The 18826-nt window shown below is 40.6% G+C and overlaps 1 protein-coding gene across 7 annotated transcripts in view; it reads right to left on the bottom strand.

The window, feature by feature from the left end:
* The window catches only part of FNDC3A (fibronectin type III domain containing 3A), a 105306-nt gene that overhangs the window by 14577 nt on the left and 71903 nt on the right, over nt 1-18826 (bottom strand). For all 7 annotated transcript variants that reach the window (XM_064175796.1, XM_064175804.1, XM_064175817.1 and 4 more), the window contains 9 exons: nt 16865-17137; nt 14196-14254; nt 9183-9340; nt 8033-8092; nt 7119-7257; nt 6466-6519; nt 5758-5882; nt 1598-1772; nt 879-965 (listed from right to left, as the gene is read on the bottom strand). In XM_064175796.1, coding sequence (XP_064031866.1) covers nt 879-965; nt 1598-1772; nt 5758-5882; nt 6466-6519; nt 7119-7257; nt 8033-8092; nt 9183-9340; nt 14196-14254; nt 16865-17137 — 1130 coding nt within the window. The remainder of the gene's footprint in view (nt 1-878; nt 966-1597; nt 1773-5757; nt 5883-6465; nt 6520-7118; nt 7258-8032; nt 8093-9182; nt 9341-14195; nt 14255-16864; nt 17138-18826) is intronic.

The following is an 18826-nucleotide window of genomic DNA, read 5'->3' as shown; positions in this document are numbered from 1 at the left end:
GATAAGGCACTTAGTGCCATCGTCTGGTTGACTGGCTAGGGCTGGGGGATAGGTTGGACTGGATGATCTTGGAGGTCTCTTCCAACCTGCTTGATTCTATGATTCATCACAATAATTGTGAATCTGAAAATCAATAAATCAATCACAAATAAAATATCCTTCCACATCCCCCAGACTTTAAATGCTGGTATACAAAGTCAGGTTTCTAACTTAGGACACCTAAGAGCTACCTGACTGTAAAGTATCATCAAGACATGCAAGTATCAGTGACAATAATGTAATCTGTGGGTGTTTCATACAGTTCTAGCTGATCCTCACCCTTCCTGGCTGCATCTCTGCATGCCCTAGAAAGGTTCTTGTAGCCCTTGGTGACTATTGGGCTCTTTTCACAGCTGGCATGCTACTTTTCTTTTAATCACACCCAAAACCTCATAGCCAAGTCAGGCTTCATCCTAGGCTAACATGTTCAGCCCTTAGAGTTAGCAGAATGGGCTTAGCACCAAGGTATGATTTACTAACTTTGGCTTTTCACTAACTTTTGCTACCACCAGCACTTTCAGCTGTGTTTAGAGTCCATCAAAGAATCCCACAGCTCTATTAAGTAGTATTACCTGTGTATATGCAATATAAAAGTGAAATAAAACCCACAACTGTGAAGAACATTGACTTACGACCTGGAATTTCAAGATACCTGCAACTGTGTTCTGCCTTTGCAGAGGTTCTTAATCCTTTTGCAGATACAATCAATGAAGCAGGAGTTCAGTTTTAAGACACTGAAACTGTAAGAAGCTGGCCTTCAATCTAGCTTTCTTTTAAAAAGCCCTTCCCTGCTTCCAAGTCAATCACAAGCTGACAAATACACATTAAGAACAACTTACCCTAAATTTGTATTTTGTACTGCGCCTCAGATTCTTCACTGTGTAGGTAAGATCCTCACCATCATATTTTGGCTTGAAACCATATCCCTGCAGAAGTAAATATGATGTCTTGAAACACTGTATTTGCAGAGCAGACCATGTAACATAAACCACACAAATAAATGACTTTTTCAGACCAGACTTTTTCTTCAACCAAGAGTAAGTGCAACTTCATTGTGAGAACACAAGACATTTGTTTTGGAAAGGGGGAAATTAATCAGCCATTCTCCACTCGAAGAGGAGGAGAGAACAGTACAGACAAACATACACAGTATAGACAAACACACAGAGTGCCAACAGAAATGTTACCTAACTCTTTCAGAGTGCAGAATAGGACTCATTTTAAAACAAAGATGGTTATGCTGATAGGGCATCTAGAGGGACCAGTCTTGATGATACAATTAACTTTGGCCCAGTTCTTCTAAGGTTCAACGTTCACATGCAAATTCACAAAGTTAAAAGTAATTCAAAACTCTTTGCAGCTTGATAACAATGATGCAAATTACTGTCACAATAAGGAGAAAGCTTGGGCACAGAAATGCCAAATCATCATTTCAGAATACACAGTTCCTTACAGAATATTCTAACAAAAGTAATCACTGATAGACTTAATACAGTAACATATCAAACACACACATCATAGTCTCTCTTCTTATTGAGAATAAGTATTCTAAACTTACTGAGTTCTCATCCTCCATCTCTAATATATAGGAGATTCCTTCATCTGATGGTGTTCCTGAGGGTTTTGTCCACTGTAGGGATAACCAAGTAACTCCAGCATTAATCAGCAAAGGACTTGCTGGTGTGGACGGGGCAGTGCCTGAGGTATGATACAGGACTTCTTCACTAAAACCACTGTTTAAAACAGACAGTATGTAAACTAACTAGACATAACAATTAGTATCTAGAAAAACATGATTTTTACTGAACACAGCTATGACAGTTTCTTGCACACATGCACAAGTGGAAATTGCAGGCTGGTACATGCAGACAATTTGACTTGCCCATGACTGTCAGTAAAAAAAGATCTCAACAACGTTGACCTGTTCTTAGTTGAAAGATTCCTTTATTACAATACTTTGCTAACCAAAACGTTTCACCTTTCCATGTTAAGTCATTATTCTAATCCAATACAGCTCTATATACGATAATGTATTAGTACCACAGTGTCCTTCCTATCCAAAATGAAAACATGAAGACATAAAAGCATAGATGGGGAAGATCTCCAAAAAAAAAATGCACCCCAGGCAGCAACCATGTGCTCAAGTACCAATTGAGTAGCTTTATTTGATGTTAAATTACCTTAGAGTTGCCAATATCTAAGCCTTATTGGAAGAACTAATGGAGTATACACCAGTGAACCTCCTAACAGAACTGTTAGCCTCATCTGATGATGCTTAGATAGGCCTCGAATACAAATACAAGTTACATAAAAACACCTACTTTAAAACAGAGCAATGCCAAAGTCAGTAAGTGGCTGCTATGCTTCCACAGATGGTCTCACATCTCCAACTAGACTCTAAAAAACACCCACTTGTTCTCAGCTGCCATTGATTGCTTCTACATCAGATCTGAAGAAGCAGAGCCTTAATAGCTAGTCTAGGTTTCTAATGCAGATGAAACTAATGTCACATATACAGATGTAATCTAAAAGTGAGCACGAGGAAGCCCTGACAACAAAGTTCTCCATGTGACTGAAACAACAGCACCAGTTAAGTACCCTTTGTGTGCTGGAACCTGCCTTTCCTGAAAAAACTTAATGTGAAGATACTTTCACTTCCCTTACACTAAACACACAGATTGTACAGTTTCATCTGATCAAATGTCTTTCTTGGCACTAAAAAGAACTAAAAAAAAATAAATCCTGGAGACAGAACCTTATCAAGGTTGTCAGCAGCAGCACCCAAAGCAGAAATACACTCTGTGTGGTCATGCAGAGTGTGAAACAGATCATGAAGCAAGAAGTTGAAGAAAATGTACAAGAAAACTTCTTAAATTTAAGAGTTGCTTTTTTTTTCTTGAAAAAAACCCCATAAGCAAGAAAATCTTTGAAATTCAAATGATGTGATACACACAATGGATCTACTACAAAAATGCCAGCATTAGGGAGACTGGAAAAAACACAAGACACAAGACAAATACTAAGTCTCTCTCTAGTCACAAACTATTGAAGGGATCAGCTTACAAGCAGCTATAAGGCAACACCCTCCTCCCATCTTAACAATTAATAATCTTTGCTTGATTGAATCATTCCAAAATACACTGAAATCAACTAAAACAGTTCCAGTGTTACCCACATTTAAATGAGCCAAAGAATTCACTTACAAGTACAATAATGCTCTCTTTTTTCCCCAGAGATTTTGTTTTCCCAGTTTTCTTTAGCCATTGTTTCAGGTATGGTTAGAACTAAATTTATGAGTAGCTCAAGAATAAAATATCTGTTCTTGGTAAAATAGTTTAGACAAAGCTCTGTCTCCAGATGCCTAAGGTTTTCAACATTCTTCATAAGGAACAATCAGGCACTCTACCCTAATAAGCATTACTTCAAGAGACTTCTTAATTAATTAATATCCTAAAGACAATAATGTGCATTTTTACAAGGCTATAAAACGTTGATATAAAAATCTGTTTGGCATGATTCATTTAAGAGTGGTACTTAACTGATTAGTGTTGCTGCAGGAACCTGTTACAGGGGCAAGTGTTCCCAGACAGTACATTTACACTCAAGACACAAGAGAGGAACAGGGAAAGAGCCCAAGCACTGAACCCTGATTAACTGCCAGCTCACTCCATGGTTTTCTTTTCTTGAACAGTTCCAACTAAATCTCATCAAGACAAGTCCAGGAGTAACTCAGAATAATTAATTCCAGAACCATCATCCAGAAGGCAGTAACATAATAAAAACTCTGCTGGAGCACACAAAAAGTCATTCTGTCCCACTACAGTGTTCTCTGACAGTGGCCTAAAGCAGGAAAGACACAGGAACAGGCAACTCATTTCCCCAGTAGTCTCCAAAGCCTATCAACATATGCCCCAGATCTCCTGAGCCAGCTGTAGCTGTCACACATTTAATAGTCTGCAGAAGATTTCTTCTGCCCAGCATGAATTAATTATAACCCCAGGTCTGCCTCCCGTTCTTTACGCTGTCTTGACAACACTGTCCAAGCTGGCATTGCTGCCTCAAGCATCTCCTTGAGTCAGCTCCAGGACACTCAACACACACCCTGTTTTGTGCTACAAGAACACCAGTCTGGCAAACTGCAGCACAACGCTTAGTATTTCAGACACCAGATTAACAAAACAACCACAAAATGCTGCTTTTAGGCTTGTGGCTAGATTAGAGCTGTTTTTATGCCACACAGGATGTCAAGGTCCAAGTGCTACTAGGCAGTGTGAACAATGGCAGTCTGCTCTGGTAGGCTGAATATTTAGCCAGGTTTCCCACTTTCCCTGCAGGCCAGGAAGCATTTCCAAGGACTACCATGCCCAGCAGTGCAAGCAAAACTTGTGAAACCATTAATTTTGGTTTTAGTTTTTTGTTGGCTTTTTTCAAGTTTTTAATTAGATCCTCTACTGAAGTCAAACATCATTCATGCAAAAATCCACAACGAATTCTACTGCTCTAGCTTCTGAAAAGCAGCAATGAAATAAGAACAGATACTAAGCATTCATAACAGGCTCTCGAATGTCAGAAGAATTCAGTGATATGATTATGTCATATTCTCTCCATTTCTCAGGAAGAGACTAAGAGATACCTCAGAGAAAAGGATCTCTTTAAAGAAACAGGACACAGCAGCAAAGAGCACAATACAGGTACACCTACAAGTGGCAGTGGGAGTTCTGCCAGGCTTACTTCCTGCTCCAGGAGCTACTGACACCTCTTTACACTGTCATCACTACAACTCTGCATTTAAGGAGGGATGATAAAAGCCCTGGAAAACTGATGCACCAGCTTCAGAGCAACCTTTTCCTAGCACCACTTTCAACCTTTCTGGAACCAAGAGAAGAGAGCACAGTACAAGGTGCTCTTGTGCAGCAGCACAAGCACCAAAGCATGTGAACTATTCAATTCCATCTATTTAGCTGAGCCATTTGACTTTAAGCATGATCCCCAGAGTTTTGCACAAGTGTTAACTACATCAGACACAAAAGCCACAATTGCACTGAATGACTTTGTGAGTCTCTACAATGTAGTGCCTAGTCCAAAAATGTTATTTCAAGTATGTGCCATAGGATACATGTCCAAGGTAGCAACTTCAGTGGTCAGCATAGGTGTACAACACTAATGCTAGAAAGCCAGCACAACCTGAGCTGATCTGACATGAGAGCAACCAGGCTGTGTGCCATGCTCACACTCCCTATTCTAGGGGCATCATCCAGAAATGTCTAAACAGGCTGCTCAGAAAATGAGGCTAACTCTGGCAAAAGTAGCTGCACTCTGCCTCCAGGAGCAGCTGGGATTTTTAAGTGTGCACATTACAGTGGTTGTACTATGGAGTCATGCCATGCTTGGACAAAATGCATTATGCAGGGAATCACAGAACAGCTGAGATTGGAAGGGATCTCTGAACTTCATCTTGTCCAATCTCCCCTTGCTCAAGCAGGGTCCAGTGGTTCATAGTATACAGGCAATCTGCAAACTTAATAATCCAATCACATACTGTGAATTAACTATGCAGTTGAACTAGATTATCATGGCAAGTTCCTTCCAACAGAACTACTTTATATTCTATGTTGAGTTTTATCCCAGCTGCACTTGTTTAAATGCCATCATGTTTTTCTAAACAAGCACACAGATGCATATGCATTGCATATTTATGTACAGAACAGTAATATTTACCTCATTCCCACGTCATTTTTGGCTGCTAGCCTGAAGGTGTATCCCATTGCTGGTGATAGTTTAGTAATCCTATACTGCTTCTGTTGGCCATAATAACACTGGCAAAACTCTCCATTTCCTTTTCCCTATGAAAGAATAAGCAATCACATTATTCACCCTACTATATATGACTCCATCAATTAAAGTAATGCAAAAACATGAAGTACACTTTTTTTCATTTAAAAAATTAAACAGGTCTCCCACAGTGAGGCAGTATCATCTAAAACTTGGTGCTTGTATTGAACTAGGGGATTTCCCCCTTCCTTTCTATTTTCCTGGCAGGAAAAAAGCCAGGACGCTTCTGCACCTCAGCCATCTTAGAACAGATGTCAGACAGGGAGTGGAAGATGCTAGATCCACTCATTTTGTACAAAACCAACACCATTATAGAAAAATGATCCTTCATTGTCAGCTCCTGAAAGAAGTATTGGACTAAAAGTGACGAAGTCACAACTGAGAGTGGCATCATCATGTAATTAATATCCTTTTGTATTTCCCAAGAAAGAACTAAGAAATAATAGTATTTTCATAATTGCTTAAGTCATTACATATTTGTAACATGCCTCTGGAATGAAGCCATGATTTCCACACAATTTGATGTGCACATTCACATACTACTACCTTTGAAAAAGCTACAAATCTTAAGAGTAAATACAACAGCTTGCTTACTTCATCCCATTCTAAAAGGTAACTGTGGATCTTAGAACCATTGTCACAAGATGCCTGCAACAAGAAAAGAAGAAAATTAGAGTTCTAATTGGATACAACAAAACTTCAGGAAAAAAATGCTTACCTAGGCCAAATCATGACAAGAGCAGCAGAGGGCAAATGACGAGCCCCTGCTTACATGATTTTTTCACTTGCTAAGGCAGTCCTAGCTCAGCCTCCATCCAATTAACGCTTGTGTAACATTTATGCTTTTGTCTTTTAAATTTAGACCTAGAAAAAGTATTCTGGCAGCAACATAAAACACTGCAGTATTTTTCTGGGCAGCTAGACTGAAGGCTTGCTCAAACCTCAGTCTTTCCAGACCACTTCATCTGCTTTGCACAAACAAGGCTATGTCCAGCAACTGAGAAAGGAATAGGCTCCCCAGTACACCAGGGGTCTGGAACTGAACCACTGCCTCTCACCTGAACTCAGCTACTTTACCTACACAGGCTCCCTGCTGTTCTGAAATGCTCCTCTTTTGTAACGAGGGCCCAGTACCTGTATTCCCACTCACAGAACTGTGATTGAAATCAGCATGTTGGACAAAAAAATGTTCTGTTGATATGAAGCAGCATTTTACTGACAAATCCATAGCAACTCTGAACAATTACCTTCCACTGCAGAGTGAGAGAATTTTTGGTCCGATTAGTTATCCTGGGCAAATGTGGAGTATCAGGTTCACAAGTGGCTGTGGTAAAACTCTCTGCTTCTGAAGGGTTTCCCTTTATACAGTTGCATTCTACTTGGACTCTAGAAGAAAAGACCCAGCAACACTTTGCTTCAAAATCACTGTATAGAGAGTCTCCAAATAAAAGTGAGCACTCGGAATTAAGTTAGTGCCTTGCTGCCTCATGACTAAAACACCAGTTACAAATACTTAGCCACTGCTTCTATCTTGGTCAATAGATGTGATGCAAAAGAAGAGTCCTTTACTTTGAAGTACACCATTCCTACCAGTCAGCTTTAGTCATAGGATCATATGGTGTTAGGGGTTAGAAGGGACCTCTGGAGATCACCAAGTCCAACCCCCCACCAGAGTAGGACCACAGAATCTAGCACAGGTTGCACAGGAACCATCTAGATGGGTCTCAAAAGTCTCTGAAGAGTCCATGACCTCTTTGGGGAGCCTGTTCCAGCGCTCTGTGACCCTTGCAGTAAAGAAGCTCTTCCTCATGTTGAGGTGGAACTTCTTGTGCTGTAGCTTACATCCACTGCCCCTTGTCCTATCACAGGTGCAAGTGAGAAGAGGCTGCCCCTTCCTCCTTGACACCCAGCCCTCATATATTTATACACATTTATTAGACCATTAGAGCATGACACTGGAAGTAAAGAGCACAGATGCTAGATGATGGCATAAAGGTTTTCTGTTTTCCAAAACACACTGAGTGGTCTGCTAAGCCAAAAGTATTTGTTACTCAAAGGAGGGTGAGATGTGGTAAGGGATCTCCGAAGAGTTATGTAAATACACAAATTCAATGAGACTTTTAAGACATGTCCACTGAATTTAATGAATACAGATACTCACTTTGCATGGTAATCAGTTGCTGGCCTGAGATCATTTACAGTAACTTTATTTTCTTCTCCACTGGAAAAGAAATTGTTTGGTTTAACACTGTTTGAGAGTCCCATACGTGTATAAAAATACACACATCTGAACCCCATCTATGTAACACTCCTTCTTTGAAGGATATTTCCTAGCAGATTGTTTCTGTTGCTAAACAGAGTAGAAGAAAATGAATTTATCTTTGAATTATAGTGGCTTCTCAGATTTAATTTCTGTTCTTTTGCCCTGGCAGCTTTGGGTTTCTCTTCATGAAAACTCAGTCAGACATGCACTTTATTACTCAAAAAACATCAAATTACTGGGGCCTTTAGAATCTCAGTTGAGCCTTGCTAAAAAAAAAGATTAACTAAAACTGTTAATGACTGCATGTACCTACTTTTTACAGCCCAGTAAACAAAAAGAGGCACCTCAGTGACTTATTAGTCTGCTTTTGCTGTCATTAGCCTATGTTAGCAAAGCTCATTTCCTTTCCTCTAAGCTTCTTGGACAGCAATATCCTATTTGTGATTCACAAACTGCTTCTGTGAAATCCATGGAAGGTGACTAAGATAAAAGTGGTTAAATACAAAGATTTGTAATTATTAAAGACCTTTACATTATTAAATTGTAATCATTGTAATTGTAATTATTAGGAATGAAACAACTGAAGAGTTTTTTATGCCTTGCTGCTGCTAGAGTTGTGTTTGTGTGTCAATCTACTTGCTTCATTTTGTACCTTAAAACTGTCCCTTACCAACAGCATTTTCAGGAAAGAGAGAGGTAACCTTAGTGGGAGCAAAATCACACTCTGAAGTAAATAACTGCAGATACAATTTGTATTTCTCTTACTTGTCTATCTCACTAATTAAGAACCCAGGGTTTTTAGAGTAGCTAGTTGAAATGCCACTAAGTGATATTAAAACATGCTTCTAACACCCTAAAACAAAGTCCTTAAACTCTGATGGTAGAGACCTTAGTAACGATCCAGAAGCAGTTCTACTGCAAACAAAGTAGCTCATTGCAAAAGAGATGTTGCACAGAACTAGTAATTACTCAAATGTAGCTTTCTAATGAGGTTTTATGCCACATGAAACAATGCAACAGCAATTTAATACAAATAATGACTACCTACACATATACTGTTTTGTACTTTCCATCTTTTCCAGTATTTGAAATCATCACTTCATAAGTATAAACATCAGGCACATGACTCTTGTCAGCATCTTCTCTGGTGTCGCTGGATGGAGGGGACCACATGAGCAGTGCTGTTCTTGCCTGAATGTCTGATACCTGTAGAAATACAACTTCTGAGACCTCTGCCATTTAAATGCTGCTTTTTGCACCACAGTACCAAATAAAACAGAACAAAGTCATCCCATCAGAATATTATACTGGCCTAATAACTCTTAGTTTTTACAGATTAACTCCAAGTGGCAACCCAAGAAATGTCCTGACAAAACTGCAGTCCCAGGGCCCGGGGCTGAGTGGAAACGGACTTCTAAGTCCCAAGTGCCACCTAGTGGGCTACATAAAAACGACTGTGTCATTTATGAAGCATTCACACACTGTCAATCATCTGTTTTATTAAATGACAATGCTCCCAACTCCCAGTACTATGGTTTTTTAAAATACCTTCCTGTTGACTTTGTTCTCATATGAAAAATATAGAAGCTCTGGAATGTCTCCAAAATCACTGGAGGTACTGCAGCAGGTACATACAAAAACTCTTCTCTGGGCATTTAATTAGGACTGCAACAAGTAGACTTTTCTGCTAGATTAGAATTTATTTGGTTAACGAGCCAAGCAAACTGAATTTCGACCAGAATGCACCTACCTGAGATTCTAATCCAGTACTCTGTTAGCAAAAGGGACTCTTGATAACTACATTACAGATGCCCTTTGGGCTGAACAAGAGGGCAGCTTTAGCACGTGCAAACTGGATTGCATTCACAGTGACACAAGGTACTTACAATGCACCACATTCTACAGGTCTGAAAGGTTACACACAACATGCATGAACCATAAAACATGATGCCCTCCCAAGAGATTCATGTGCTGTCTGACTAACTCTCAAATTCTGAGTTCATATTGCCCCTCCTTATTAAATATATATCCCCTTGCTCCATTCCTCATTTTGCTTTCCATTTTTAGGTCTCCTTGTCTTCTCTGCTTTCTTTGCTATTTGGTTAGTGGACATAACAACAAGGGAAGGTTCCTGCTCAAACGCTGAGGACTACTAAGCAGGTTGCAATCTGCAGGACCACTCCAACTTACATCTGGATGTAAAAAGTTCAAGAGCTATCTAAGGAGAAGTGTCATCTGGTGGCAGCACCACTTTACCAACTTAACACTGCCACAAGGATGGGAGCAGAGGCAAGGGAAAATTTAAGAACATGAGAACATATTCATAAAATCACCTAATGGGACTCTGAAGGCAACAAAGTTGACGTGCCCCATACTGCACAGAACTGAAAAGAGATGTGTGAATAAAAGTACACCCTGGAGTCCACCACCTGATTCAGATGGGTGTGCCCTGGAACTGGGCATTAAGACAGGAACATCCCAGGAGAGGTCACAGCTACTCCAGGCTCTCTAGAACAGTATATTGTGCAGTGGACACTCTTCTGGACAACACCTGCACGATCACCACTACAGATCAATCAGGGAACAACAGGGTGTTTATGATCCATCACAAAAAGCATCATGGCACAACCCCCACAGTGAGTATTTCAAGCAAAGCATTAATCTAAACCCTACAGGAATGTATCTGATGGGAACTACAAACAGAGAGTGTAAAAATCCAAGTCTCTCAGCTCACTCGTGGGAGGGTGAGGAAAACATCTCCTAGGAGAAACTGTGGGAGGGTAATTTCTGATCCTGCAAGGCCTAAACAGGTAACACAACCTCCCTTTCTCTTATCACATTACGCTCTCCCAAGCTACAGTATGAGCCAGACTTCTACCCACTCAGAGCCCTGATAGCTTCTTGCAAAGGCATAAGCCTCTTTCAAGAGCTGGGGCTTTGTTTTTTTTGCCTTTGTGTGCACTGTCTAATCTGCAGGTGACTACTACTGCCTAAGCCTGTGATGTCTTCTGAGGTCTGCAAAGAGATCACACAACTCCACACAGTGACATTTCTGTAAGGACGTGGTGGGGAGAAGTAGCAGGGTTGCTTAAAAGGTATGGATGGCTGAGCATGAAGTGGAAGGAAGTGAAATAAACAAGACAGTACTGGGACTCCATTGCTTTTTTGTATGCCTGTAGCACCAAAAAAGACACCACCTGTTGGTCACACTTCTCACAGTCTCACTCTAATCACCCTAGGAAACTCAGAGTTGTTATTTCTCTTGGCAGTGCAGCCACTGATGACACCCCAACTTGAGGCTGGATGGTGCTGACAGCTGGCAGAGGACTGTCAATACTTCTAGAGAATGGAGTTTCCAGATTCTGACAAAGTTAAGGGCAGGCCAGCAGACACTCATGGTTTGAAGGCCACTGAGAATGCTGCTGTCTAGCATGCCCCAATGACAACACTACCTTGCAGCAAACTTTGTTCCTGCATCCATTCAGATGCAGAAGCATGTGCTCCCTTTGGGGGGCAGCCTCTGATGACTCAGCCAAACGGAGTCAAAGACACCAGTTTCTTTAGCTACACTGCTTTGATCCATTCCCAGAGCAGGTAAGTTTGTACAGTGAATAGCAGGGATCGTACAGAAAGAACAGCAGGTTGCTGTATTTAAATAAATAATACTAATAACAAAGAAACTGAAAGGTGACTGTGATCTTTAACACAAAGACCAGCAAAATCTTCCCTGTTTCACTTGGAGAACAGAACAGAATTCTTCAAACAGTATTCTGATGAATGTCTTTTCCTAGAATAACTTGATTTATTTATTCATTTTTATTTCTTTCAATAGCAAACGACTCCCTGAAGTTCTTCCTCGCACCATCCTACAGCGAGCCTGGAGCCTTTAGGTCCACTGCACAAGTTTTCACTGCTTGATCTAACAAACTGACAGCAAATAGGTGAAGATGAGATGCATAGCTGGGCAGTGAAACAGCACGGGGCAAAGCTAAACCTCTGCTGCCAAGACTTTGCAGGTAACTTGCTGTCAGTAGAAAGCTGAGATGTTTGAGAGCTGGATTATGTCCCAGGTCCTGGATAAAAAACAGTGCTAGCAGATGTAGGCTTATATTAATTTCTCACAGCTATCACCCTTCTGGATGGCTCCTCCCCAGGGGTGTTCAAGGCCATGTTGGATGAGGCCTTGAGCAGCTGAGTGTAGTTGTGAGGCAGGGAAGGGGATTGGAGTAGACAATCTAAGATCATTTCCTACCAAAGCCATGCTATGGGTCTGGCCCTTTTTATCTCTTCCCAATCAGTGGTTCTTCATTCCAGCCTATACTCCTTGTTTGCTTCACCCTAGACTTTTCAGTGTCCTTGTCTCACCAATCTTCATTTTTCTTAGCCAGTTTCCATCTCTTGTTACTACTGCCTGCTATGCCTACCTATCCTCACTTTTACTAACAAGACATTCAGACTCCCATCACCCTTTCACTACCAGTCTGCTTATAACAAATCAAAAAGCTACCTGCTCTCCAATGTATTCTTCAAATAATTCACACCTGCTATTCTGTTTCTCCCTGCTCTTGTCTCCTCATCTGCTTCAGAATCCCTTAAGTCTTGACTGTTGTTTGGACCTGTGCTCCTTGTTGGAGCTGTCCCTTACCCTGTCACTTTCTCCCACCTCTAGACCCTAATCTCCTTAAGATGTTTTCTTTTCAGACCCAGTTTCTTCTCCAAAAATTCTTTTTACTAACCCCCACTAGTTCAAATCACCAAAGTCATCCTGTTAAGTGCTACTGAACTTGACTGTCCAAGCTACCATCTACAGCACAGCAACACCTAGGATCAGCTAAGTCTTCACCTCAACTCTCGCAACTCTTTCTTACCAGACTTGATGCAGACAGCATCTGCTTCCATGCTGCTGAGCCACTGAAAATGTTGGGGCGTTGAAGATGTTAGCCTGTTCTGATCCATGAACACAGCAGGAATGCCAAGCATTCAGTTATTCCTTTGGAATTAAAATCCCGTCTCAGTCCTTGGACTGCCATAAAATGACTGCATGGCTACTGGCCATGATGACACAAGCGTGGTCGCCTGAAGCTAGCTGCTGAGAGCCATGTCCTGATAGCTTTTCAGTATCCCCAGAGAGAGAGTCACCATAAACTGTGGACAGCCAGTGCCAGTGCTCAGTCATCCTTGCCCTAAAAAAGTGTTCCCTACTGTGCACAGGGAACCTCCTGCGTTTCATTTGTGCTCACTGCTTCTGGTCTTGAAACTGGGCACACTGAGATGAGCCTGGCTCCACTGTCTTTGCACTCTCCCTGAAGATAAATGTTTGGAAAGTCCACTCTGAGCCTTCTTTTCTCCCTTCAGTCTAAACAGTTTCAGTTCTCTCACCTTTCTCCTCACCAGGAAGTAAAGTAATGTATGAAAGATCAAGGCTGGGACATTAAAACTGGGGCTAGGCCATCTGGGAGATGAAGTATGTTTTAAAAACTGGTAGATTTTCAAGCATGTAAGTCAGAAGGCTACTGCTGACAGTCACTTTCCCTGCTACATCTGATGCCTCTTTCCCCTAGAGGTGACAGAGACTAAAGTGAAATCTGCCATAATTTGTCTTTCTTTTCAAAGGTTTTCCAACACCTCACTTTTGCTAAGGTTTTAAAAGTCGTGCCAGGCATCCCTCATGCCTGTGTGCAAAATATGTTTACTGCATACTTAACACTGAACAATGTGAGAGGAATTGGGATACAGACTTTACAGTGAGAGATCATTATGTTACTGGCAACATTATAAGCTCTTTCTGTATGTGTTTTTTATAATTCTGTTAACACTGAAAATTCACAGAGGAGACAGGAAGAATTTCCCATAATAAGTATCAAGGCAATTTTAGCTTCATAAATATTAATAGACTAAAAATTACTTTGGCCATTTACATTTCAGTGACAGGAAGTTAAGCAAATTTTCTTTAGTGTGGGAAATTAAAGATCCTTCAAACTTCAGAGAGAAAAGGAGTTGTGTAACTGTGTAAAATACCAATAGATACATTTTGATTTTATGGGAAGTTTGATTTACTTACCACTGGCTTGGCTATATTGGAAAGAAGTGCTTCAAGTGCTTTTGTTTCTTCATCCTTTTCTTCAAAACCAAAATCAAAGCAAACAGAAAGCACCCATGAATATTGTTCAGTGACTCTACAGTGAAACAGCTCTTCGAATGTGACAACTGCACATAGACTGAAGCTTTTATCAGGCAGAACACCAAATTGCACTCACCCAGGGCAACATAAAACCAAAAAAGGTCTCCCAGAGAAGTTGTTCAGATAAAGCTATTTCTAAATCTGTTCTATGATTTATGGGCTACAGAAAGGCTGGTTATCTTTTATGAATGTGTAACTTCAAACAAAGTACTGCTCAGGAGAACTTGAGCTCTTGCCAAAACATTATGTAGAGATTTCTCTTTGGCTGTAGACTCAGTAAAGTTACAGCAGATTAAATACATTATTGCTCATCAGCTGGAAAACTACTGGTAACACCACTGGCCTCCCTCAGTTGCAAGAGCAAACCTTAGCTTAAGCTTCAGCTGCATCTCAGGGAAAGAATCTAAGTTTTACAAAAAACCTTACAAGTTTATAAAGTGTTTTAAGTGCTTCCTTCTAAACAATATGGAAATGTTATTATCTCAGTCCTGTAAATGAGCAGTTTTGAAGCCATGGCCAGGCATCTTCAATTCACTTAACCTGCCTTAAACTAAAGATAAAAATAAAAGAAGCACAGCCCCTACAAAGCTTCTCTAAAAACCACAGGTCCAATCTATTGACAACTTTATACTTCTAAGGCAGTTTACGCTGTTTAAACTGATTAGAGACATTTCTGACTTCTGTTTGCTCTTACTCTCAGCACAACGTTTTCATAAAGGTCTCCTGAATCAAACACTTCTGAAAAGTGGACTTTTCCATTTGTCATAGAAAAGGAACATAACCTTCATGCCATATATAAGCAACAGAACTTTTTATGACCTGTGCCTCACAGACTGGAAAGTAAACAGATGCCAAGACAAGTGTCACTCTGGGACTACAGTGACAAGTATCCATTCACATCTGGAGCAACAGTTCCCAGTTAGAGCTCAAAAGTGTCCCTTGGGACTAAACTTTCACAAGGCACCACCTACACAGCTTTTTACACAACCAGGACATTTCCTAGTCTTAGTTACTTTCTTTACATTCCTTTTGATTTACAGCAATCTAATACATCCAGGCAGAAAGGGACCTGGGGGTACTGGTAGATAGTAGCTGAAGATGAGGCAGCAGTGTGCCCAGGTGGCCAGGAGAGCCAATGGCATCCTGGCCTGCATCAGAAACAGTATAGCCAGTAGGACAAGGAAGGTTATTCTTCTCCTGTTCTTAACACTGCTCAGGCCACACCTTGAGTACTGTGTCCACTTCTGGGCTCATCAATTCAAGAGAGATGTTGAGGTGCTGGAACATGTTCAGAGGAGGGCAACAAAGCTGGTGAGGGGCCTGGAGCACAGCCCTGTGAGGAGAGGCTGAGGGAGCTGGGGGTGTGCAGCCTGCAGAAGAGGAGGCTCAGGGCAGAGCTCACTGCTGTCTACAACTACCTGAAGGGAGGCTGTAGCCAGGTGGAGGTTGGTCTCTTCTGCCAGGCAACCAGCAATAGAACAAGGGGACACAGTCTCAAGTTGTGCAGGAGGAGGTCTAGGCTGGATGTTAGCAGAAGTTGTTGCCAGAGAGTGATTGGCATTGGAATGGGCTGCCCAGGGAGGTGGTGGAGTTGCCGTCCCTGGAGGTGTTCAAGAAAAGCCTGGATGAGGCACTTAGTGCCATGGTCTGGTTGATTGGATAGGGCTGGGTGCTAGGTTGGAGTGGGTGATCTTGGAGGTCTCTTCCAACCTGGTTGATTCTATGATTCTATGACATAATGACACAAAATCATCACCTCAAAGCAAACTTCAGTGAACTGAAAAACTCAGTTTGTTTCCCTCAGCATCACTAGCCGCAATTCTCTATTCCAAGAAACTTATATTTAGTAGATGCCAAATCTTTGATGCTGCATCTGAAGTGCTCTGACAGTGACCTGAAAGCAGCACAGTGACACACATCATCAGATCTGACAACAACTCTATGCCCAAGACTGAGTGAATTCAGTGCATTCCTGAGGTCACCAGCTTTCTGATGAAATAAAGATGTTACTACAGCAGTGTGTTATAAAACATGAACTCAATAGTGACGATTGTAACAACTACTCTTCTTCTAAGAAGGCTTTTCAGTACTGAGTTGTAAAGCATGATGTGAATTTTATGTAACAACAGCATCTCTCCTACAAAATGCTGCTGCTTAAGAAGTTGAATGTAGGTTTCCTGTATTAGTTACCTGGTTCTTTCCATGGGTTTTGCAATATCAAGTTGACCATCAGCATTCTGTGATTCCTTAAGATGTAAGAACCAATAACTCTGGACAAAGTACGGGTTTTCCTTTGAACAGTGGTATGAAGTATGACTGATAAATCTACTCACACCTACATGGAGACTCACATGTCAGGAGCTCTGCTCTCATTACAATGTGATGAGCAGGTCAACTGCCCTTAACTCCACTCTCTGTATGCCAGGGCAGCTACAAACTACTGCTGCACTTCAAGACTTTCAAAGTGTGATGTGCCATCTATTAATGCCACGCTCACATAGACACTGGAGTTGCATGAAATGGGTTATATTATTTCCATGAATACCTACCTTCTACTTCTGTCTCTGTCTGAGAACTGCTCTTTCCTTTACTCAAAGACTTGCTTTTGGTAGAACCTGTGCTTATACTGGCTGCATCCTGTCCTTTTGCAAGTCCATTATGCTCATTTGTAGGAGAAGGACATTTCTGAGGGGATGATGGAGGACTGTTTAACTTATCCTTCTGAGTTCCATGTCGGTCTTTTAATTTCTTTTGTAACCTTTCATACGTTTTACTAGACCTTTCATCTCTGAAGTTGGATCTTCCATGAGCAGGCAGAGTATCTAAAGGAAAATAAAAACAGAAAATCAATTAATCACTAAGAACAGAATTCATTTAAGAACCTATTTAAAAATGCTATGTGTGTTATGTCCACACTTTAGTGTAAAATTACCTCTCTACTCCTACTGGAAAACTGGAGTGTCCAACAGGTAAACTGACATACACTATCTGGACATAAACAACATATTAGGGCTCACAGTGTACACATCTCTTTTCTACTTAAAAATGATTAATCTTTTTCTCTAATGTCCCTTGAGCTGTACAGCAGCACAAGATAAAGGCAGAACAAGGAAAAAGTGCTACTTCATTACATGGTAGGAGGTTTGCTCTAACACTGAATTAAAAAAACATACAGGAGCTTTAAATTTTGGAATGTAATTACAGCTCTTACTCTAATGGTGGCTCAGCAGGAATCAACAGGGAAACCTCCCACAAAAGCACAGGGCAACTGAACGACACTCTAAGACTGAAGATAGTATGCACAAGGCAATCCTTCAGTATCATCAAATTGCCACCTCTGAGTAAGAACACAGCTGTGAAAAAGTCAGTACCAGATTACTGAAACAAATTAAACTGTAGATCATGGAACTTTTCTGTCCAATTCTAGCATTTTTACCCATTTCACTTCTATGCTTCAAAACAAATTACTAACATGAGACCTTACAACAGTGTATCACACAGAACCATGCAGAACTTTCTTCAGTGCAATATTATCTATGATAAATGATGAAAGCTTTCAAAAAAATGCATCCTTCAAAGGAAGTACAGAATTTGACCATCTTCAGGTAAGTTGGATCACCTGGTCTGAAGGATGAAGCTCATTGGTTGTTACTCCATATATACTAGGAAGCACAAAAATCAAAACCAACTAAAAGCTTCATTGCAAGAAGGAGGAAAAAAGCCCATAAATCACAAAACCAGAGAAGTTTTCAGTTTCTGGGATTTTTTTTAGGTCAGCATAATTCTGGGAATACTTGGCAGAGGACTATTAGATAAGCTGTGACTATTGAGGAATTTGATTTACACTACAATTAGAGATTTAAGCAAGGGAACAACTGCGCTCTAAGCACTTCTGGGTTTTCTTGGTTGTTTTGTGTAGGGCTTTTGTTGGTTCTTTTAGCTTTCCTTTAAATTCAGATTCCTCAGGTGGGATCCTAGCTGAGGGCTTCTGACTTCTGAAAGTCAGTGGTCCAGAATTAAACATGAACTCTGTAGCAAATATGTAACAAATTAGAGCACCCCTAGTCCTCCAATTCCCTAAACTCAAGAACATCTTAGATATATGTTAAATAAAACTCAAACAGATGAAGAATCTTCCCTTTATACTAGCAGTTTATAAAATTGTCACTGATTTCATATTTTAGGGAATACATCCTATTAGCAGAAAGCTAAAAAATACTCTGTTCAGGAGTCTCCTTTATCTTTTACACATTTAATTATTGCAGCCCAGCAAATTTAGCAAACTAAAAGCTAAAAATTGTCATCTGGCAGAAACCAAGACATTAATAAAATTATAAACAAACATGGAGAGAGCATCTGGTAAGGTGCAAGGAAGAAATAAAGCACAACTTAAGAACACAGAAAAATGAAGACTTGCAGCAGTATCAAGACATCATTATGTTCTTATCTGATGGCTTTGGACACCATGACTACTTAAGCACAGTGACTGTGACTGTTTTAGTAGTATCATA

This window comes from Pogoniulus pusillus, chromosome 3, assembly GCF_015220805.1.
Source record: "Pogoniulus pusillus isolate bPogPus1 chromosome 3, bPogPus1.pri, whole genome shotgun sequence".
NCBI classification, from domain to species: Eukaryota; Metazoa; Chordata; class Aves; order Piciformes; family Lybiidae; genus Pogoniulus; species Pogoniulus pusillus.
The sequence above is the reverse complement of the archived record's forward strand: the minus strand, read 5'-3'. Positions and strand labels throughout refer to the sequence as shown.